This window comes from Planococcus citri, chromosome 5, assembly GCF_950023065.1.
Source record: "Planococcus citri chromosome 5, ihPlaCitr1.1, whole genome shotgun sequence".
NCBI lineage: Eukaryota > Metazoa > Arthropoda > Insecta > Hemiptera > Pseudococcidae > Planococcus > Planococcus citri.
The window spans coordinates 9,935,278-9,959,129 of record NC_088681.1 but is presented as its reverse complement, the minus strand read 5'-3'; the positions used below and the strand labels follow the sequence as shown (position 1 = coordinate 9,959,129).

At 36.3% G+C, this 23,852-nt stretch overlaps 1 protein-coding gene across 1 annotated transcript in view; it reads left to right on the top strand.

Moving 5' to 3' along the window:
• Window positions 1-23,852, top strand: part of hwt (heavyweight) — a 350,931-nt gene that overhangs the window by 306,653 nt on the left and 20,426 nt on the right. Inside the window, exon 4 of the mRNA XM_065369707.1 lies at window positions 21,235-23,301. Coding sequence (XP_065225779.1) covers window positions 21,235-23,301 — 2,067 coding nt within the window. The remainder of the gene's footprint in view (window positions 1-21,234; window positions 23,302-23,852) is intronic.

The window sequence follows — 23,852 nt, the reverse complement described above, 5'->3', positions numbered from 1 at the left end:
CGAAAATAAATCGAAAAATTGGACTGGGCAGCGCCAACTAGGAAATCTTTTTTCCTAATTAAACATGATTTCAGAGAGGTATTCCAACTGACATAAAATGTATGAACGAGATAAAGCTAGATAGACAAAGCGTGAAAAATTACGTCCCTCGCCAAAATTTTAAGCACCTAAGCGTATTTTTCGATTTTTGGTGAATTTTTAAATACCAAATATGGGCTAAAAATTTAGAAAAAAATAAAATATTTCTAAATTGACTGGAAACTTGAAATTTAGTATAATACTTATACCCATTTTCAACCCAATAAATTGATTTGAAATAGTTTGAAGTGGTTTTGAGCAGTTTTGAAGTATACAGCAGATTTTTGAAAATTTAAAATTTGGAAGAATTTTGAGGAAATCTCAGCTTTTAATGTAGGAGACACCTGAAATGCTCAAAACAATTTGAAACAGTTTCCAAACGATTCAGAGGGTTGACACTTGCAAATAGATTATAAATATGCGGAAGTTCAGCTTTCTAGGTCAAGTCGAAGAAATTTTGATTTTTCAAGCCAAATTTGCTTTCTGAAAATTTCCCAAGATTCAAAAAATGCACTTTAGCACCTGAAACTTTGAGTCGACGATATCTTCGCATCTTTTTCTGTCTGGACTTGTCCCATTCAAAAATCTCGTGGTATTTCATCAGTTCTCTTCAGCAAGAATAATAATTTTAAATGCGTGTACCTACTGGAAATTTCAGTCAAAAAAGCTATGGATTCCAAAGTTGAAGCTATACATTCAAATTTTTCAAACTCTTTCCAGCGACTAAAAAAAAATGCGGTCAAAGAATACCAATTCAAGCACTTGTGCTTATAGAAAGTCGCACCAAAATGCTAGAAAAATTATGCTGTGTCTAGAAAAAGTGTGTGCCAATCAAATTTATCCGATATTTCTGGATAATTTTTTTGAAAATTTTGGACCTAAGATGAAAGTCAACTTCAAATGCACGTATCAGAAATTGTACTAAAATGCTAAGAAAATCGAATTACCTACGAGAAGAAAAACGATTTCCAAAGTTAAAGCTTTCCAGTTTTCTGTCATTTTTTGGATAACTTTTTTTTTCAAATTTTGAGCCTGAAAAATGTCATTTTAAATTGGCTTATTGGTGAAAAATTGTGATTATTTCGCAAACTACTTGCAAAATGAAAGTCATTTTCGTGCCCAGCGACCTAAAATTAGTCAGAAAACGTCATCAAAAATTCAATATTTCATCAATTTTTTATAGCCTATTTTAAAGCTCAAAATTGAGCTATTTTTACGGAGAAGAAAGCGTGATAATGATAATATGACATCGAAAATGAATTCGCCGCGCCAAAAACCTCCCTTGCCAAAATTTTGATTCGATTCGCGACAAAAAGTAAGTTTCACTGCTCAAAATAAGTGCATCAACTAACGACTAAAAGAAAAACAAAATTCGGTTTTAAAAAATTCACCATAATTAGAACATGAACTTGAGCTCCAAAAACTTTCACTGGAATGAGGAAATAACACATGCAAAAAGTAATTCGGAACTGTAATTATATTGTAAATAATTGTAGCCGATCGGTAGAGAACATCTTTCAAAATTCTCACTACCTAGAATAAAAACAAGCGCATTGGTACGCATGCAACGTTGTCAAATAATGTGATCTCGGTAATAGCGCGAAACGTAACGCGTGAAATATACGACGACACGACCGCGGCGCTGCGAGTGAACATCGGACTCAACTACAAAAGTATATCCGTAGACGATTCACGCTAAAACCGAGATCATAGCTGAAACTTTGCACAGGGGTAGTAGGTGATCTCGTTATTAACGTGCGCCATCTAAAAAAAACCGAGATCACCAAAAATGAGTCGGTGATCTCGGTTTGCACTATGTATATATATTTTTGATCTCGGTTTGCACGCTTTTTACATATATATATATATAGGTATTAGTATCCAGACATGTCAACTATTGAATGGGTTAATTTTACTATACAAGTGGACTGACCTACTTGTCAACTATAGTTGACAAGTCATGGGTTAATTTTACTATACAAGTCAACTATGAGTTTTCAGAAACTTCCACCAGAGGGCGCATGGCTTAGAAATCAAGGCGCGAGGACGAACGCAGGGTCTACAGTCAATTTGTAGTGAGTAGAATGTGATGTGCTGGTGGAGATGTATGCAAATACATCGATCCTGAGTGTACACGACAACAAATTTGACTTGAAATTTTTCAGTATTTTATTGGCCCATGGAAAATTTAAAAACATCAAAAATTTTTATGCTGTTTAAGCTTTCTTTTGGTGTCTTAACTTTCTCAAAATTCAAATTACTTAGACCCCATTTTCAAAAATTTTCTTCAAAATTTAGCCTGAAAATCTGATTAATTTTTTCAAAACCTAGATTTTTTTAATATTAAATTGAATCTGCAAATAAAATTTTGATAGGTGATTTAGAACAGAACTTATGCCAATTTTAAACTTTTGTTCACTTTTCAGCATATATGCCAAGCATAGTTGACATGTCTGGTCGCTAGCAAATATATATATATATATTTGCTCGCGACCAGACATGTCAACTATGCTTGGCATATATGCAGAAAAGTGAACAAAATTTTAAAATTGGTATAATTTCTGTTCTAAATCACTTATCAAAATTTTATTTACAGATTCAATCTAATATTTAAAAAATCTATGTTTTGAAAAAAGTAATCAGATTTTTAGGCTAAATTTTGAAGAAAATTTTTGAAAATGGAGTCAAAGTAATTTGAATTTTGAGAAAGTTAAGGCACCACAAGAAAGCTTAAACAAAATAAAAATTTTTGATGTTTCTAATTTTTCAATGGGCCAATAAACTACTGAAATATTTCGAGTCAAATTTGTTGTCGTGTACACTCAGGATCGATGTATTTGCATACATCTCCACCAGCACATCACATTCTACTCACTACAAATCAACTGTAGACCCTGCGTTCGTCCTCGCGCCTTGATTTCTAAGCCATGCGACCTCTGGTGGAAGTTTCTGAAAACTCATAGTTGACTTGTATAGTAAAATTAACCCATGACTTGTCAACTATAGTTGACAAGTTGGTCAGTCCACTTGTATAGTAAAATTAACCCATTCAACAGTTGACAAGTCTGGATACTAATACCTATATATGTGTTTATGTACCAATTTTGTGGCAGAGTCAACTCGAAACCTATGAAATTTTGAACAAAGTGCTTTATCCCTCCCGACTGGTGTATTGCCGAAATTTTGAGATTTCGAGTTTTATTAAAATCGGTCCAGGCGTTCCCTCGATATTTCAGATTAAGTGATATTTTTTGTCATTTTTGCGTCCTTTTGCAGACTTCCTCATCAGTTTTGTTTTTGGTATACCTATTTTTTTCTAAGAATAAATATTTTGCTTAGCAATAATCAGTAACATCTGTCTTAATATACCCAAACGATTTCTCAGTTTATTTCTTGTTAGGAACTCGATGGACAGTCGGTTCACGTGTTCCTCTGACAGTTCAGCTTAGGTAGGCCTAATTTATTTTTGGTGGCATTTTTGCAGACTTTTGCAGACTTCCTCATCAGTTTTGTTTTTGGTACACCTATTTTTTTTTAAAGCATAAATGTTTTGCTTAGCAAACACCAATGTCTGTCTTAATACCCAAACGATTTCTCAGTTTATTTCTTGTTTCGAAATATTTAGGTTTCGAGATGGGACTCTTTGACGAAGGGGGAGCACCCCCACCCCCAATTTTGGGTGAAACTTTCAAAAGAAAATCTGGGGCATGTGATATATCGAATTGTATGTTTTCGGTGACGCTGAACACGAATATGACGTCAGATTTTTGATTGGACCCCATCCATGGCCCCCGGCACCTCCCCAAAGGGGGTAAAAATTAAATAAAGTGTTTTGTTCGTGCGACACATGAAATAGTACGTTTCTTGTAACGCTGAATACGAATATGACGTCAGATTTTCTATCTATTAAATTCTAAAAGCAATTTAATACTAAAATTTGCATATTGAAAGACATTGTTATGAATTCTATTTGAAAAGAACAATATGAAATCTCCAAATTTGCTTTATTGAGATTTTATTTGTTTTTTAAATTTATTTCAATGAATTGAAATATTATGCAAATTTAAAATTAATTACGCTATTGTAATACTTGAGAAACTAGTGAATAAATAACTGACCCGAAGTTGATTACGACGTGGTAATGTTTAAAATCACAATCAAAAATTAACCCAAGAAATTTTAAAATTTTCCAGTCATAATTGAATTATGAACACCCTCGTAAAAAAGAACAATATGAAATATCCAAATATGCTTTATTGAGATTTTATTTGTTTTTTAAATTTATTTCAATGAATTGAAATATTATGCAAATTTAAAATTAATTACGCTATTGTAATACTTGAGAAACTAGTGAATAAATAACTGACCCGAAGTTGATTACGATGTAGATATTTTTTTTATATTTATAAAACTGTTATACTGATATAAATATAGGTAATTAATATGTTTTTAATACGTTTTTCAATTCTGAAAAGCCGGTTATCTCACGCTTTTTTGCGTGAGTGTTTTTTTTCAACATGCTCTGAGAAGCCCAAATTTCAACTTTTTTCAAATTTTTTTGATTTTGTTGTGTAGTGTAACTGTTGAACTACATAATACTTGGGAGGAGAAAAAAAATCAAGAATATTTCATTACTTAGTAGAGAATCTTAAAAACTTCCAATTATCCGCTAACCGGGCCCCCTGGCCCGGTTGCGGACAAAGACTGCTCTAAATAGTACTAAATGAAATCAAAAATTCTCAAAAATATGCAGAGGTGGTTATTCCATCTTATTACTATCCAAAAACTTCCGCAGTTATGAAAAATTACATATTTGACTCGCTTTTCTCCATCATTGAAATTTTCCTTCTAAAAAATTTTAAAATCTGCATTTTTATCATTTTGAAACTTCAATGCTTTTGTACATAGACTTCATGGGTGAATTTTCATGTTGTCATGAATGCAAGGAAATGATTAAATGTTACTGAAAAAGATACGAGCGATAATTTTTTTTTTTAGCCCATAGGAACGATTATCCACAACCGGGACCCCTATCCACAACTGGTACTTTACCTTAATATCGGTAAAAACTGGATTCAAAAATCGTTCGCGAACGATTCGCTCGGAATCGACGAATCATTCCAGAACGACTAAATCATCTGGAAATAAAATCAGATCATGCATGTACAGACAAAATCAAACATTTTTAACCCATCAATAAAAATTGTGAATGATTCGTTCGCGAACGATTCACTTGGATGATAAAAATCGTTCTCGAACGATTTGCTCGAGTAAATTTCAATCGAACTTTTAACCGGAAAGTTCACCCTAATCTGGGGAAATTTTCAAGCGCTTTATCCAATTTAAAGGTTACTTTTGAGAAATTAATTTTTCGTTGCATCGTCGTCACTCATGTTGAACTTCATCACAAGCGTGGCGTAGATTTTGGAGAACAATCTATTCGTGTTCGGTTACGCTGCGCTGGCGTTATAATTCTTTGTAAAAGTTTGACACGGCCGAGTCCGTGATTTGTTCGTGTGGCTCCTTCGGGAGTCGTTAGATTACCTTTTTAAACAGCCCAGCAGCGGTCACTTAGGGTGGGTTTTTTCTTTCTTACCTTTTACAACATCGTTGCTGGGTAGAGGGTACGAGTATAAGTATTTTCCGAATGAGCTGGCAATGAAAATAGATAGCGAAGAAACGTCGATTTTTATTCCTTTACGCGGCAACAAAACATGGCTCGTAAACAATCGTACGAAGCGATGGGATACACGGCTGCGAAATATACGACCGTCGTATACGAGTATAGAGGAAACTTTTTTCGAAATTTAATTACGTTTATGGATAGGTACAAAATCTAGGCAGAGAAAGTTCAAGACGAGGCAAACGACGACCAACACTCTTCGAGGACAATAAGGGAAGTTTTCATTATCGATTCATTAAAACGTAATAATTTACGATTACGACGTTGGTAACCGTAATAATAAAGCAATCACCGGTCACCGGTGACTCATCGGGGAGCTTTTTACACGAATGTCTCGTTTCAAGGTTACCACGTTGTCACGTTGTTGGGCGAGCTATTGGCTGGCCAAGGTAAAACTGCACTGTTGACTTTGCCTATCGTCATCAGCCAACCACCGACCACCGAATCCAATGACCACTTGGTAATTAAACGTAGCTCGCGAAAAGGCACAATACGAGACATTTTATTGCCATTTTTACACGTCTCGAGTACCATAGTCCGTAATACTTATATGTATGTAGCAGGGAGGCAGGCATGTTTACACGAGGGGTTCTAGCTTTTAAAATCCAAGAAACGTACGTAGGTTGGTTCCGCTCTCGCAAAGGTCGCCACGTAAAGGTCGTATTGGTTTATATTGTGTTGCGACAGGTGGAACGAGAATGTGTGTAGCGAAGTGGGCACCGGCACCATTATGCCAAGTGCTGTGCATGCACCGGCTTTTAAGTACACTTTCAAAAGGCGAAAGGCCTTCGTTCGGTTCACCCCCGTTCATCGTCGTCGTCCTGTTGTAGGTGTTCGAGTAGTTTTTATAAATTGATGTTTATTGTTCCGACGGCGGCCGCGGCGACGACGACGGCGTCTCGAAGTTTTTGTTAGAGGTTTTCTTTTTTTTACGTTTTCATTTTTAGTGAAATTAATGACTGCAGCGTCATTGTGACCGAAGAAAAAGGTCGATACGAGAAAGAAATGTTGCGAATTTTCAACGAATGTTGTTTGACGATGAAAAATTAGTAGCCGAATTACTATTGTATTGTTAGCATTTCATTCTTTGAATTCATCCGTTTCCTTTCTCCGTTTGAGGTTTGGCTGCGAATGCGAAGGAACGGGGGGGGGGGGGGGTTATAACTGAAAATTCTAATTCAAGGTCCGAATATTTTTGGCTGGGGCGGAAGCAGCTCAAACTGAACTGATGCGGGAGGGTTTGACGATCGTTGGAATAGAAGGGATAGGTTTTTTTTTCAGCAGCAGTGAGACAACTGTAATGAAAAAATGAGCAAATCGTTCGCGAACGACTTGAATCCAGTTTTTGATGATTGTATTGTATGTATTAGAATTGTCGAGTTTTGGCATGTCATCTACACCTTCTGATCCTGATTCAATTTTTCAGTGAGTGATTCATTCGTTCGCGAACGATTTTCCTCCAGTGAGCGAATCGTTCGTGAACGAATCATTCACAATTTTTATTGATTGATTGAAAAATGTTTCATTTTTTCTCATAGTACATCATTTGATTTCATTTCCAAATGATTCAGTCGTTCTTAAAAGATTCATTGATTCCGAGCAAATCGTTCGCGAACGATTTTTGAATCCAGTTTTTACTGATGTTACATATTAGAATTAGTCAAGTTCTTGCATAACATCTGAACTTGATTCACTTTCTTAGTGAGTGATTCATTCGTTCGCGAACGAATTTGTCTCCTGTGAGTGAATCGCTCGTGAACGAATCATTCACAGTTTTTATTGATTGATTGAAAAATGTTCAATTTTTTCTCATAGTACATCATTTTGATTTCATTTCCAAATGATTTAGTCGTTCTTGAATGATTCATCGATTCCGAGAAAATCGTTCGCGAACGATTTGAATCCCGTTTGAAGAATCATTCGTGATTAACCCGAATGTTTGCGAATGATTTTTCGTTTTCATATCGTACACGATTTATTCGGTATCAAAAACCAATGTGAATCGAAATTTGGAACGAAAAAAAAAACACCACTTGAAAATGTTTCGTTCGTGACTGATTCAAATTTTTTCAAAAAATAAAATATCTATTGAAAACTGCAAACGATTGATCCAAAATGAAAAAAATCTGTAACTAGAAAATTATTCGTTCGCGACCGACTTTTAAAAAAGAGTCATTTATGGCATGAAAATGTTTCGTTCGCGACTGATTCAAATTGATTCAAAAAATATCTATTCGAACCTGTGAACGATTCATCCAAAATGAAAAAAATCTGTAACTAGAAAATGTTTCGTTCGCGACCGATTTTGAAAAAAGAATCATTTATGGCATGAAAATGTTTCGTTCGCGACTAATTCGAATTTGTTCAAAAAAGATCTATTCGAATCTGTTAACGATTCACTAGAAATGAAAAAAATCTGTAAATAGAAAATGAGTCGTTCGCGACCGATTTTGAAAAAAGAATCATTTATGGCATGGAAATGTTTCGTTCGCGACTGATTCAAATTTGTTCAAAAAATATCTATTCGAACCTGTGAACGATTCAGCCAAAATGAAAAAAATCTGTAACTAGAAAATGATTCGTTCGCGACCGATTTTTAAAATAGAATCATTTATGGCATGAAAATGTTTCGTTCGCGACTGATTCAAATTTGTTCAAAAAATATCTATTCGAACCTGTGAACAATTCAGCCAAAATGAAAAAAATCTGTAACTAGGAAATTATTCGTTCGCGACCGATTTTTTAACAAAGAATCATTTATGGCATGGAAATATCTCGTTCGCGACTGATTCAAATTTGTTGAGAAAAGATCAATCCGAAGTTGTGAACGATTCGTTCGCGACCGATTCTTAAAAAAGAGTCATTCATGGCATGAAAATGTTTCGTTCGCGACTGATTCGAATTTGTTCAAAAAAGATCTATTCGAATCTGTTAACGATTCACTAGAAATGAAAAAAATCTGTAAATAGAAAATGATTCGTTCGCGACTGATTTTGAAAAAAGAATCATTTATGGCATGGAAATGTTTCGTTCGCGACTGATTCAAATTGTTCGAAAAAATCAATTTGAACTTGTGAACGATTCGTTCGTGACCGATTTTAAAAAAAGAGTCGTTTATGGCATAAAAATGTTGCGTTCGCGACTGATTCAAATTTGTTCAAACAAGATTTATTCGAACCGGAGAACGATTCATTCGAAATGAAAAAACTCTGTAACTAGAAAATGATTCGTTCGCGACCGATTTAAAAAAAAGTCTTCTATTGCCAACTTGATGATTTAAGAACCAGTTATTCGAAAAAAGATTAACTGGGACTCCTGAATATGCGAGACTGGAAAATGATTTGTTTGCAACCGATTCAAACGAGTCATTTATAACCGACTAGAGAGTTCTCGAACGGTCTGTTCGAAGTGCATTAGTTGTTTGTCGATAAAAGACTATAGAAGTAAGTGAATGACTCACCTGGGGTGAAAAGTATCACAGACTAAAAAATTATTCGTTCGCGAATGATTCAAAGGAGTCACTCAAGACAAACCGAATCGTTCTTTTTCTTTTAACACTTATCTATCACAAGAAGATACTTCGTTCACGACTGATTCAAATGAGTCGTGACAAACTTGACTGCTAATAAAATAATTTTTCGAAACAAAATTCGTTCTTTTAGAAAAAATTCCTTCGCAAGCTGAAACATTAAAATCTCAAAAATCAGCCAGTCACGTTTACGCTCGAATCCTTCATTATCTTATTACCTCACATGCGTCGTATTTATAAGCAGCCATAAATACCCTACAGACTGCAGCCTATTCTCGATTAAAATTTCCATTAACATTCTTAATTCGCTTGTAAACCTCTTCTCATTACAACACACACTTACACTTCATCATCAGTCCTTTGCAGGGAGATAGAGGAGGGGGACAACAGTTTGATAAGTATGTAAAAGACGACGACGACGACGACGACCGGACGACGAACGCAAAAAAGGTCTCCAAAATACGTCCCATATACACGAAAGGCGCTTAATGAACTTAACAACGAACGATAATGGTTTAATTAAACTTTAAAACAGGCTCGTAGTAGTACTTTAAGCTCGAACCAAGCTGTAAAGTTGTCCGGCCATTCGTCAGAGAGCACTTCGAACAACCAAACAGTTTGGACTCGCATGAAATCCGTTTAAGCTATTTAAAGCCTCTTTTGTTCTCGGCAGACGTAAGAGACTTTTCTCTTTTCAACTCGAGAGGCTCGGCAGTATTGTGCATAAGATGTTGATTAGTTGAAGATTTTTGCCTCAGGTGAGCTATTGTTCGATCTCCGAAACAAGCCAGCGATAAATCATTCTCCCCTCAGGGGGTACAGGAGCCTCGTGTTTCATCTACGTACCTCGTCGCATGTAATCAACAAGCAGACGAGAAAAAAGGCGAGAATTTTCATCAAATAGAGCTACCATAAATTTGGCACCCAACCCAACGTACAACGTCATGCTGAAAAATATTGAAAAGACCCAGCCAAGGAAGAGGTGCTTCTTCACCGAGAGATAGTTAAGCTGTTAATGAAGATATAATACGAGGTGAATCGGCCCCGAAGAAACAAAGGAGGGACCATACCGCATACGATCGCGTGCTACTCGAGAAGTTTTTGAAGATTTGTGATGCTCGAAGTGAAGAAGGAAGACTGTTCGCAAGACGAAGGGTCTGGTCGACGCGTAATTGAGCGATAAGCTGCCGTGTGCTGAGTAAATAAAGGGGTGTACAATGTACATTAGGGGTGGTAGGTGGTTTCGACATGGGATGGCGTGTTCGTAGTTCACGAGATATAAGATGAGCCAATGTTGTATCCTATAGCCAGGTACTTAAATCCTCGATGAGTAAATATTGGTTGAAATAAAAAGCTCGCGAGATGAGCCTATATATCCTATAATGATTTCCGCGACAGCAGCGATGAATTTTCTTTTACATCTAGAGACCATTCTCCATGCCTCCCTGGTTCGTTCGTTTTGTCGCCGATGCACAATTTATAATGGTACACTTTGGGAAAACATCGTATCGCATCCCGAAGTGAAATATTGTCTGCGCGAGTGAAAAAAGTTGTAAAGTTTTAGATTACCAGAGAGTCATCGTACCGTGATCTGAGACTGAGACGGTGGAGCGAAGGGAAGGAGCAAGACACGATGTGACAGCTTTATGTATTTTTACGAATGAGAAAATTTCTTCGACTTGCTGAACATACTACTCGTACTATAATGCCACACTGTTGTGTTGGAAAATAACGGAAAAAAGATAGAGAAAAAGAGCTCGAGAGCGAGCGAATGAGAGATATTTTTTTTCATTTCACCGATATCGTATCGTATCCGTGTAACTATACCGCCGTGTTACTGTTGCAGCATCATCGTCATCACAACCGGGGCAGATTTTTATTACGAAAATAAATTGTCTGGCGAGAAATTTGCGCGCGTAATCGAGCGTTAAAATGGTACGAGAAATTTTTATGATGTACATTCGCTCGTTCTATACCATAGTTTTATCGCCTTTTAAATTTCCCACGCTGCTGATGGGCTACGTAAAATTTATACGCAAGCGGGTGCTTATTGGACGTTTGGTACAAAATGGTGTTAAATTCTCAGAAGAATAATGTATTGGTCGATTCTGTATAGTGTCCTTTTTTTTAACGGTTCTTAAAATTACGTTTTATTCATCTAGATAATAACGGTGCTTGGAAGACCGAGGAAGATTTTTTGAAAAGTGAGGGGAGATGAGAGTATTGAGAAGGGTTTTGACCAAAATGAAAAAATGTTCACACCATATTCAATTTTTGATTCTTCAAAAAAAAAAATCGTTCGTGAACGTTTTGCTCGGAATCGATGAATCATTCGAGAATAACAGAATCATTTGAAAATTAAATCTAATGTTGCACGACAAGATGAAACGAAAATTTTTTAAATCAATCAATAAAATATATTGTGTATGATTCGTTCACGAGCGATTTTGCTCGCTGGTAAGAAATCGTTCGCGAACGAATGAATCACTCACTGAAAACTTGAATCGGGCGTCTTTTTTGAACAAAATTTGAATCAGTCGCGAACGCAACATTTTCATGCCATAAATGACTCTTTTTTAAAAATCGGTCGCGAACGAATCATTTTCTAGTTATAGATTTTTTTCATCTGTGATGAATCGTTCACAAGTTCGAATAAATCTGTTCTCAACGAATTTGAATCAGTCGCGAACGAAACGTTTCAATGTCATAAATGACGCTTTTTTAAAAATCGGTCGCGAACGAATCATTTTCTAGTTACATACACTTTTTCATTTTGGATGAATCGTTCACAGGTTCGAATAGATCTTTTTCCAACGAATTTGAATCAGTCGCGAACGAAACATTTTCATGTCATAAATGACTTTTTTAAAATCGGTCGTGAATGAATCATTTTCTAGTTGCGGATTTTTTTCATCTCGGATGAATCGTTCATAAGTTCGAATAGATCTTTTTTCAACGAATTTGAATCAGTCGCGAACGAAACGAAACGTTTCAATGCCATAAATACTCTCTTTTAAAAATCGGTCGTGAACGAATCATTTTCTAGTTACCCTCACTTTTTCATTTTGGATGAATCGTTCACAGGTACGAATAGATCTTTTTTGAACGAATTTGAATCATTCGCTGACGAAACGTTTCAATGTCATAAATGACTCTTTTTAAAAAATTGGTCGCGAACGAATCATTTTCTTGGGACGGATTTTTTTCATTTAGGATGAATCGTTCTCAGGTTCGAATGGATCTTTTTCAACAAATTTGAATCAGTCGCGAACGAATCATTTTCTAGTTACAGATTTTTTTGATTTCGTATGAATCGCTCACAGATTCGAATAGATATTTTTTGAACAAATTTGAATCAGTTGCGAACGAAACATTTTCATGCCATAAATGACTCTTTTTTGAAAATCGGCCCGGAACGAATCATTTTCTAGTTATAGATTTTCTTCATTTTGGATGAATCGTTCATTGATTCGAGTAGATATTTTTTGAACAAATTTGAATCAGTTGCGAACGAAACTTTTTCGTGCCAAAATGACTCGGTTTTGAAATCGGTCGCGAACGAATGATTTTCTAGTTACCTACACTTTTTTATTCCGGATGAATCGTTCACCGGTTCGAATAGATCTTTTTTGAACAAATTTGAATCAGTCCCGAACGAAACGTTTCCATGCCATAAATGACTCTTTTTTAAAAATCTGTCGCGAACGAATCATTCTCTAGTTCTAGATTTTTTTCATTTCGGATGAATCGTTCATAGATTCGAGTAGATATTTTTTGAACAAATTTGAATCAGTCGCGAACGAAATATTTTCATGCCATAAATAACTCTTTTTTAAAAATTGGTCGCGAACAAATCATTTTATATGTAGTTACAGATTTTTTTTCATTTCGCATGAATCGTTCACAGTTTCAAATGGATCTTTTTTGAACATAATTATGAATCAGTCGTGAACGAAACGTTTCCATGTCATAAATGACTCTTTTAAAATCGGTCGCGAACGAATCTTTTTTTAGTTACAGATTTTTGCCATTACAAATGTCAACAAACAAATTCCTAATTTAATTTTTTTTTGATTTTTACAGTTTTTTAAAACTGGAAAAAAATTTAAAATTTCAGGTTTTTAAAATTCAAAATTGCAAGTTTTACGAAATTAAAAAATATCTAAATTTTAAAAATTCAGTTTTTTAAGGTCACAATTTCAATTTTTTCGATTTGAAAAATCAAAATTTCAGGTTCTTTGAAATTGAAATTTCAAGACAATTGAAATTTTTTGAAAAGTTCACAACTCACAAGTTTTTTAAAGTAGGTAGGGTAGATGAAAAAATCAAAATTTTCCTAAACTTGTAATTAGAAAACCATTTGAGAAAAAAAATAAGTGATCATAAATTAATTCAAAAAAGTTTTTCAAAATGTCTGCAAAAAATCACTGAAATTTTGGAAAACAACTGTTCAGAATTGAAAAAATAGTTTGTAATTTAAAATCCTTTCAAAATTTTGAAAATTTTCAAGTCCAGAGAATTTGCTCCATATTCGAATGTATCAAGTATACAAAATTTCCATGGTATCTAATAGATTTTTTTTGTTGAAAAAATCGCTACTTTTCCACGACTTTTTTCACTGCATGCTTTCAACTAAATTTTCAAAAAGCTGTTCACTCGACCCCCCCCCCCCCCCCGTCTCACATACACACACAAAATTAACAAAGTCAAATTTTTCACTGAAAAATGTTCAAAAAAAAAATTGAAATCACATATTCCAATACTGTTGCCAATTTCATCAAAAATAAACTTTTTTTTCGATGATTTGAAAGTTTTTGTTGCGCGTTTAAATTTTTTTCATTTTTTTACCATCTTTTTGAAAAAATTCACCACTTTCACTGCCTGTTAGATACTACTCTGATTTCGAAAAAATTGTTTCAAAATAAAAAAAAAAGGTTTAAACAAAATCGTTCCAACACGAAACATTCTCCACATAGATTCTAACTCAAGAATCGTTCACGACCGATCGACCTAACGGCGAACATTACAAGGAAGTCTTTTCCACATCATTAATAAAATAGCTGCACTGTCATTTACAGCATCGCAGCGACAACGACGCTACAGAGAATTCGAAATTTGAAAACTGTTCACGGTTCGAGCCCCGCCTCTTCGAATGAACTCCGCGAAGAACAAGCTATGCAAATATTTTGGCATCGTTACAAACTTCAAACAGATAACAAAATACACAGATAAAGGTTCACGCCTTTCGAGAAATTCGAATGCACGAAACTAGTGTACGTGTTTAGGAGCAACCCAAGACTTTACTCAACGCACAGTACTATGTATAACCCACAAGTCGAATACATAAATTGCATAACCGCATTTCGTAAGGCGTTCGTTCGTACTTGCTCCTGGCGCAGAACTGCCTTACGCGATTATTCGGTCATTTGAGTCGTCTGAGTCGCCTAATCAGATAAATTGCGGCTTCGGAGTCCGTTAATTACAAAATGTGTTGCTGCTGATATTACGAGCTGAATGGGGCTGGGGTGGAGGGGGTATTGTGTATCGTTAAGCGAAGCGCGCGGTAGGCGTAAGTATTTAGCGTGTAAAGAGCATAACGAGCGCAGGCTTTCTGTACGAGAATGTTTTGTAATTAAAAAAACACAGAGAAAAAAGGTATACATTAATTTTAGCGCCGCTGCGCGATAATGGTACTTTGCTTTTAGAACGCCATTCGAATAAATTTCAATATAACTCGACTCTCGAGCGAGCCACTGCAGCCGAAGAATTCTTCTTTCCAGTCGAACAACATCACACCAACGAGTAAAAAGCTTTTTCAGCGTCAAAAAAATGAAAACAGAAAAAACTCTAGGTGCGTAGGTGTACCTCTTCTGTAAGGGGGGGGGGGGGGGCTAGAGACAGAATACTACAAAAGCGGAAGCGAAAGAAGAGGAGAAAAAAAAACTTGCTAAAGGCGAATTCGCCATATCAAAAATCGGAGGGATAACTAAATAAAAAGGGAAGTGTAACGATTTAAAGCTCTGATAGTAATAATACCGCCCACCGACTGCGCTAATGTTCGCAACTAAGATATTCTATTAACATTTTATAGCAATTTCTTAGATTTACTGTTACAGCCGAAAGGAAATATTGCGTATACGGCCGAAAACACGGCTACACCCTTGTAAAATGTACTGCTTGAGAGGAGGAGGAGGGTGAGGGTGGGGGTGGTGCGAAAATCTTCCATCTTCTCTGGGTTCTCTCTCTGCAGTGCTGCTCGTATCAGTGATTCATGGTGGCCCGCAGAATGCCATATATTAAAGAATATTTATCATTGTTGTGTTTACTCGTATAGTATTTGGTGCTTACACGCAGAGTGATGGTGAGAAAAGCGGAAATGGTAATAAAAAACTCGAGAAAAATCACCATAGTGTGAGGGGAAAAAAATTGGAGAAAACGTTTTGAATCTGTTTTTCAAACGTGTACATACTTACTTTTTTTTTATTCGATACGTACGGGAATAAACACTTTGATCAAATTGATTGTAAATCTAATGGAGTGTGACTATAGAAATATACGAGTAGGAAGGTGAAAGGAGAGAATGTATGCTTAATTCTTAATAACCCCGTTTTGGGGGAATTTTAAGGGTTGTAAAAGCTGTTTTCATTCGGTTAAATGGTATTGGTATTTGGATTTGTTTGAATGTGAGGTCGCATGAGGTAGTGAAAAAGTACTCGGTTTCTTCAAATGTCTTGTAAAAAAAAAAGGGCTGATGATGCGTGAAAGATTTGTACGTTGATCAGATCGAAAAATGAATATCTTAGATGTGTTTTTCGTCTTAAATGAGGGAATATTTTGTTTGAAATTTTTTCCAAAAAGCTCAACATTGAAAGAATTTGTCTCGAGACTGATCAAAAGTTGGCATGAATCTGTTTGTCGATTTTGAAGAAGAAAAAAAAGAACATGAAATTTGAAATTGGTGTTTCAGATTTTTGAAAAACTCGAATTTGAACTATTTTCACTTTTTTTTAGGTTTTTGATATTTTGAACACTTTTTAAAATTTATTTTGGTGAAATAAAATGACTTTTTGGGAATTTTTTTTCGTATTTTTTTTCTTGGTAGTTCTTTGACATTTCCATACATTTATTGCAATTTTTATTCTACGACTATTTTGTAGATTTTCTAACATTCTTACACATTTTTTTAAACAACATTTTTTGCATTAAGTATCTCCATTTTTTTTCAACTTTTTTAGTAAATTTTTTGTGTTTTTTCCGTTTCATTGGTATCAATTTTCACCGTTTTTTGAGGAACTTTGGTGATATTTCATATTTTAACAAGATGTTGGTGTTATTTTGTATATTATTCACTTAATTTTTCAATATTTATTTTTTGGTTTGATTTTTTGCTCATTCATTCATTTTGCATACATTTTTATCGACTTGGTTTTTCAAAATTTTTAGTCAATTTTGTGATTTACTTCTTACATTTATCTATCAAATAAAATTACAATGATGATGCATTTGATTTTTTTTTTTTGCACTTTGGTACATAGTTTTTGTTTGTTTTTTGGAAAATTTTTATCTCAAAATTTGAAGAATTTTTCATTATTTATAAGATTTTTTTTCTTTTAAAGAAGTTTTGCATTGTATTTTGAACAATTTTCCCAAATTTTGAGTTTTGTTTTTCAAATGTTTCTCATTTTTTCGTCAAAATTCAAACAATTTTTCATTTTTCAAAATTTTGATTTTTCAAAATTTTAGTTCATGTTTTTGGTAATAACGCATAAAAAAGAAAGAAAAACGCATTACAAGCGAACTTGCTTTAATACACGTAATATTTACTCATTGGATAAAAGTGGACTGCAACGAGAGCAGCAAAATATGTACATGTACAGAGGTAAAAATATGGAAAATATGATGATAGAGAGCGCTAATTACAGTAGTCCCCGCTTAATGTAGTCACGGTTAATAGAATAATTCGGATAATGGAATCGAAATGGGTCGAGACGGAACGCTTGCATCTTCTTACATGTAAATGTTATCACTTATTGTAGTGAAAAGGAGCATTGAGTTCAGTTAATAGAATTGATTAATCTTCAAAAGTTGGAGAAAATCACGGAAATTCAACAAATTTGAACATAAAGTGTATGAAAAAGACATGTTTTAAGCATGTTAAAATGGCATAAAAACACAAAAATGAAGGTTATTTTGTAATGAGTGAAAATTGGTAAAAAAAAATGATGAAATTTTTGTAAAATTTTATGAAAATTGTCCAAAAAAGTGTTCAAAACATATTAAAAGACTAAATGTATCTAACTAAACAACCAAAAATGTACTGAAATTGACTCCTATAAACATCAAAAAGTGATGAAATTTCAACAGAATTTGGGATTTTGTGTTTTTATCCTTCAGCTTTCTCTGGTTCATCGAATGAAATTTACCCGGTCCCAAATCGATTCTAATAAATAAGTATGAGTAGAAATTGGAAATTTGTTTGTAAAAATGATGGAAATTATGCTGAAGGAAGTCCAAGCTTATTTATGACCAGGGGAAAGCCCAAATACAAGTAGGATTGTAGTACAAGGTTATAATTCTGACGCGGCATACGAAAAGGTTACCCCGACTACCCCGAGCAAAAATGTAGTTTTTGAGAAAAAACGCGTTTTAAAGTTTTTGAAGCGTTTTTTCCATTTTTCAAAAAGTATTTTCATTAGCAATATTTCAACGTACATATATTGAAAAAAAAAACAAAAAAATTTTTTTTTTGAAGATTTTTCTTGGAGCTACCTCACTTCAGAGCCATTTTTTACAGGTTAAACGTCAAGATAGCGAACTGGCGATGGTTTTATAGTATTCTACGGTCAATTATACATAAAAATGGCAAATAAAAAAAAAAACATTTTTTTGGGTTTTTTTGGTCTGGGTCACCTTTTTGTATGCCGCATCACAATAAGCAAAGACACAAGATACATATTTTGAAATTTTTTCTTGGACCGCTTATTAGAATATCCCGGGTAATAGAATTGAAAGTCCCTCGGCGTAAACCGATTCCATTAAGCGGGGACTACTGTATATCTAAACAGAGCTCCCCCAGGAAGACCAGGGGGTCTTATAAGATACAAATATCTATACATTGAGTAGTAATTAAACTAAGCTATTTACATCGAATAAAAATATAATTAGGTATGTAAGATTATTTACATCAAGTGGGTAAAAAAAAAATGAGAGCAGTGAAATATGTACAGAGGTGAGAATATGGAAACTATGATGATAGAGCGTACTAATTATATCTAAACAGAGCTCCCCAGGAAGACCAGGGGGTCTTATAAGAAACAAATATCTATACATTGAGTAGTAATTAAACTAAGCTATTTACATCAAGTAAAAATATAATTATGTAAGATTATTTACATCAAGTGGGTAAAAAAACAAAAATTTACAATTAACGAGTGAGTAAAAATTTGATATTTACATTAAAAAACAATTTTTGCGACTATATAAGGATATTCTCAAGCACTAATTGGTTCTACTGGAAGCTTTACCAGTTCTTGGACACCTCATTGGAAAATTGATCCTGTAGCTTTGACATTGACTTTTTGTAAGCGGCCTTTGGCATCTGGTTTGCCTTAGGCATTGCAGCCAAGTGGCCATGAACAAAGTGAATGACAAGTTCTCTTTCAAGATGACAATGTCTCCTATTGAGAGATTTGGTTCTTCTTTTTTCCATTTCGAGTGAGTCTGTAGTTTGGCTTAATAACTCTATTTCAGGTTATGCCAGAAAGTCTAAATAATCGCTGATGTTGAAGAGTCAATTTTTCATCCAAAGAAATATTGAAAGGGCTAGGATTGTCTTTCTCCAGTAAGCTTGATCTAATCAGAAAATGAGATGGATGGTGTGAGGACATCGACTTTGTGCAAATCAGTCAAGTTGCAAGAGGTGTATAAAGGTCAAGAGTTGAGGATGACCTCAACAGCGGTGAGAATTGTTTTGAACTCTTGTTTGGTTTGAACAGCTCCTTTTGTCACAGCTAGCAAATGTTTCTTTCCAGCGTTGACTGCTGCTTCCATGACTCCACCTTGGTGCGGGGTTCTGGGGGAAATAAATTTCCATTTGATGGCGAGTTCGGGGTTATTCTCCTTGAGGTCGTTTTTAGCATTTTGGGTTATCAGAGTGCATAATCACATGTGTACTTACTTCGGCATGAATGCGGCTAAAAACACAGTTGTTGAGAGATCGGTTACAGGATCAATGAACATAGCGCAAGTTACTAAGCAAACAAAGAAAGCAGTGTAATACTTGATGTATTTTGGTGTTCAATGATTGGTACATCTGATTGTTGAAGGATCACCATTATAGTGACACTGCTGTAAGCATTCAGCAGAGCTATGGGACCAAAATGATTCAGAAACTGGAACCAATTACATCCAGATTCAAATCCAATCCCAAAACCAACCCCGAAATCAAAACCAATATTTTTCTTGATCCCCACACCAAAACCGATAATAATGTTGAAACCAAAACAATCCCAAAACCAAAACAAAATCGTTTTGGTTTTGGGATTTCAATTTTTGCCTTTTTCCCACAATTTTATTCTGACGAATGGTCATTTTACATCATTTTATTGTCAATCATTCAGATTATAATAAAAATTACTCGACAAATTAAGCAAAATATGCATTTATAACGTTAATCTAATTACACCATTAAATGTTTCACATCAAAACCTCCCTTGCCGGGTCCATTTGTCAATTTGGGCTTGAAATTGATTGAATTGGAAATCCTGAAACTGAAACTGATTTAACCAGGAACCGAAACAATTTTTTCAATCCCAAAACAAATCCCGAAACCGAAATGAAAACTCAGAAGAACAAATCCTGAAACGAATTCAATCCCGAAATGAGAAACTTTCAAACCCAAAACCAAAATCTGATCCCGAAATCGTTTCGATCCCACAGCTCTTATTGTATTCAGTAGGTAAATCACCCATGATTTGGTTGACTGTCTGAGCTTTCATGCGAGTGCACCATAGGCAATTATTTATGGTATTTTTAACTAATCGACAAATTCCAGTGACAATCCAGTAAAGGCTGAGTATGAATGAGCAAGTAAACTATTGAGAAGAGTGATAGTACTTCTCATGAATATGTCGAGTGAGTATGTTTGGCGTACTCTGACTGTCGGTGTAGGATTATTGGGTGTTTGACATCATAAGAGAAGCGACTATTTCGAAGTCTTTCTTCTACTCGGAGTACTCCAAACTGATCGAGAAATGGAGTTATTGACGCAATCTGGTTACAAGATTACAGCGGCACTTGATTCTGGATTGATTTGATTTTGTCCTTGAACCAAGTAAGCTGCGAGATACGAGCGATGACATAAATCAGAAGTCTAGGATCTTTGATCATGTTTCTCAAGGTTCGCTTTTGGTAACGAGATGAATGAGCGTAGAAAGTTACAAACAAAAGAATCATTCTGATCAGCTTTTTATACAATGAATATCCACTGATGAACAGTTCTGTGGTTAGTTGTTTGACATAACAGCAATACAGTTCAGCGTGTTTCAGGTGGTTCTGGTAAACTAATTTCTATATACTTTCATTTGAATAATTATAGTTTGCTTATTTTGAGCAACTTTCTCTAATGTTGAACAATTACTCTCCCAGTCTCCCTCCCCTCATTAGCCTCACTTTTGAAAACTTTCTTTCCACAATTAGTCTCATTATTTTTTCAATCCCCGTTTCATCTCAGCAGACAAAAATGAAAAGGTCTCGTTTTAAGACAGAGCATTCAACCTTGTAACAACGTAAAAAAATGAAATGTGTACCTTCTCCACGTTATTATTATTATTTTTTTCAATTCTAAATAGTTATTCTCCTGAAGTCTGACTTTTCGGACTCAGTTCCGGGTAACGTGATTATAACTCATCTAATTCCATTTTTTTCCTTTCTCTGATCCGTACAGATACCAGCGAAGACGACGAACACGAAGATGACGAGCCCGAGCTATACGAGAACCTGAAACACCGCAGCAAACACACCGCCCTAGCGAAATCCGCCCGGCCGTCGTCCGCCTCCAGCAAGACTTCGCTCAGCAACACCTACACGGAGGTGCGAAAATCGCCTTATTACTACGGCGATCTACTGAAACGCAGCCAAAGCGAAGACCAGCATCATCCGGACCGTCGCTACGATCCGAATTCGTACCGAAAGTGCCAAAGTCTAGACGTATCTCATGCTAGTAGTAAACGCTGCTCCGGCGACGGCAGCGGTACCGGAGGCGCCTCCGGTTCCGCTAGTAAAGAACTAAAGTATCGTTCCGCAACAGCCGCAGGTATCGGGGAGACTGCAGCTGCGGTTGCTAATTCGTTCGATATCCAAGAGGAGAACGAGGAGGAGGACGACGAAGACGACGATATGACTACGAAGCAAAGACACCTTTACGAGACTGCTTTCGATTCGAAGATTTGCCGGTCGAACGAGACGCTGGATTTGGACGAGGTCACCAATCACGTGCTGGAGAGGAGATCCCCTCAGACGCCTTATAATCCTACGTATTATAATATACCTGCGGATCGAAAGTGCAGCTTGAAAAGACTGACTGGGTCGTCCAAGTCGGCGGCTTCGAATCAGAAATCGGATGCGTCGATCGATAACCTATCGCAGCATTTGACCGATTTGGATTTGGCTGATCAGACGACGCTGCTTCGAGGGTACTCTTCGGCGTCGACGTCGACTATACCGTTACCGCAGAGCGCATCGTCGAATTTGAACGATAGTTTCGATAGTTTCAGCGAATCGTCGCATAAGACCGGAGGCGCTGAGAATTTTCGTAACGAGGTCGTCTCGCATCATCGACGACGTGTCAAGGAATCATCGAAAACGTCGTCTTGCTGTAATAATAACAACAGCACGAATAGCATCAATAATAACCACAACTATCACCATAATCGTAATCATCACAGCGGCGGTGGTCATCATCATCATCACCATAACAGCAGTCGACAATCATCGCGACATTATAAGCATCGTATCTCGTTATGTTGTCGAACCGACGACACTTCCTATATCTCAGACAGTGCGACGACGAACGACTCGCGTCCCAAAAGCTGTCACATATCGTCCTCCGGTTCGGCAGGAGCGTCTATGGCTACGAAAATCCTCGAAATCAAAAGCAGGCCTCGATGCGTCGGCAAATTCTCCAGCACCGAAAGCATGGCGACCAGTAGCAGCGGAGGCAGCTTGGAGTCGATTCGCAGCAGCACCAGCGAAGGTAACAGAAGCACTACCAGTACTGACAGCCATCACAGTAGCTCGTTAAGCTCGCACAGCTCGGACTCGGCGGTCGGAACCGGAGCTTATCACTATCCGGCCGGATTGCAGCTCGGCAACAGGTTCTTGAATCAGAACAAAATGCACGTGCTGTCACCGATATCGGATAAATCGTTCCAAGAGGCCGGATCCGAAAGCTCGGAGATTAATCGAAATACCACAACGACGACCAAGTCGCCCGATGCTGCGGATGTTGTCGTTAAACGTCCGAATAGTCCGTCCGAACAACAACAACAACGCACCACCGACGGTCATAAATCCTCCAAACGAAGTCTTCCGCAGAATAAAAACGTCGCTAGTTTAAGTTTACCATTTAGTACGAACAACGCGCATCCTCATCCTCCGTCCTCGTCGGCTGCCGCTGGTGATACCGAAGTACATCACGGGTCCGATTCCGGTATATCGATAGAGTCCAGAAGCGATACGAATAAAATGATGCAGAACAACGACCTTAACGATCTTCCATTCGATATGCCCAAGCTGAGACGTAGAAGACTGCAGCAAATGCAGCTGACTCAGAGCTCAACGCAGGATACGTCGAGTAGTGCTACCTCGGTTGACCTGAAAGATTTACCGTTCGATATGCCCAAGCTGAGGAGGAAGATGAGATCGTCGTCGACTCAAGATAGCGTCGAAGTACCTGATATCATGAATAACGCTGCGTCTATCGGGTCGTTAACCAATCACGATGATCATTCGGGTAAGTTTGCATACTGTTTTGTGTTTATTTGTACTCGTATTTTATATGGTTTAGTTTAGTGATCAAATAATGGCGACCGATCCCTTTGTTCTGCTGATCGTGAGGGTTAGTTCTGGCCTATGTTTGATTGGTGGACATTTTGAATGATTTGTAATTGGAAATATGTTTATTATTTGACGCGACCAGCCGGCAAAAGGTTTGGAAATATCTTCGAAGTTGAGGAGAGAAGTTAGAAGGTGCGGAATGTTTCTATTTCAGGCAAAAGTTGGGGACTGGGGAAACACTAGCGAGGAAAGTACCTCAACTGGCACAAAAATTTATGAACCGGACAAAGAGGAGTCGAAAGATGCTTTGAAAATATACCACTATGCAAAATTTCAGGTGCTGATTTTTTTTCTGTCAAAACGAAAAGAAAAACAAACAAAGTTTTAGAATCCCAGGTTTATAGTTCCTGGATATACTTCCAAATACGTTTTTTTTCGAATGGAAAACTCTAAAACGCCATTTCTCCAAATGACCAATTTCCCAAATTCAGTGTTTTCCAAACCTTA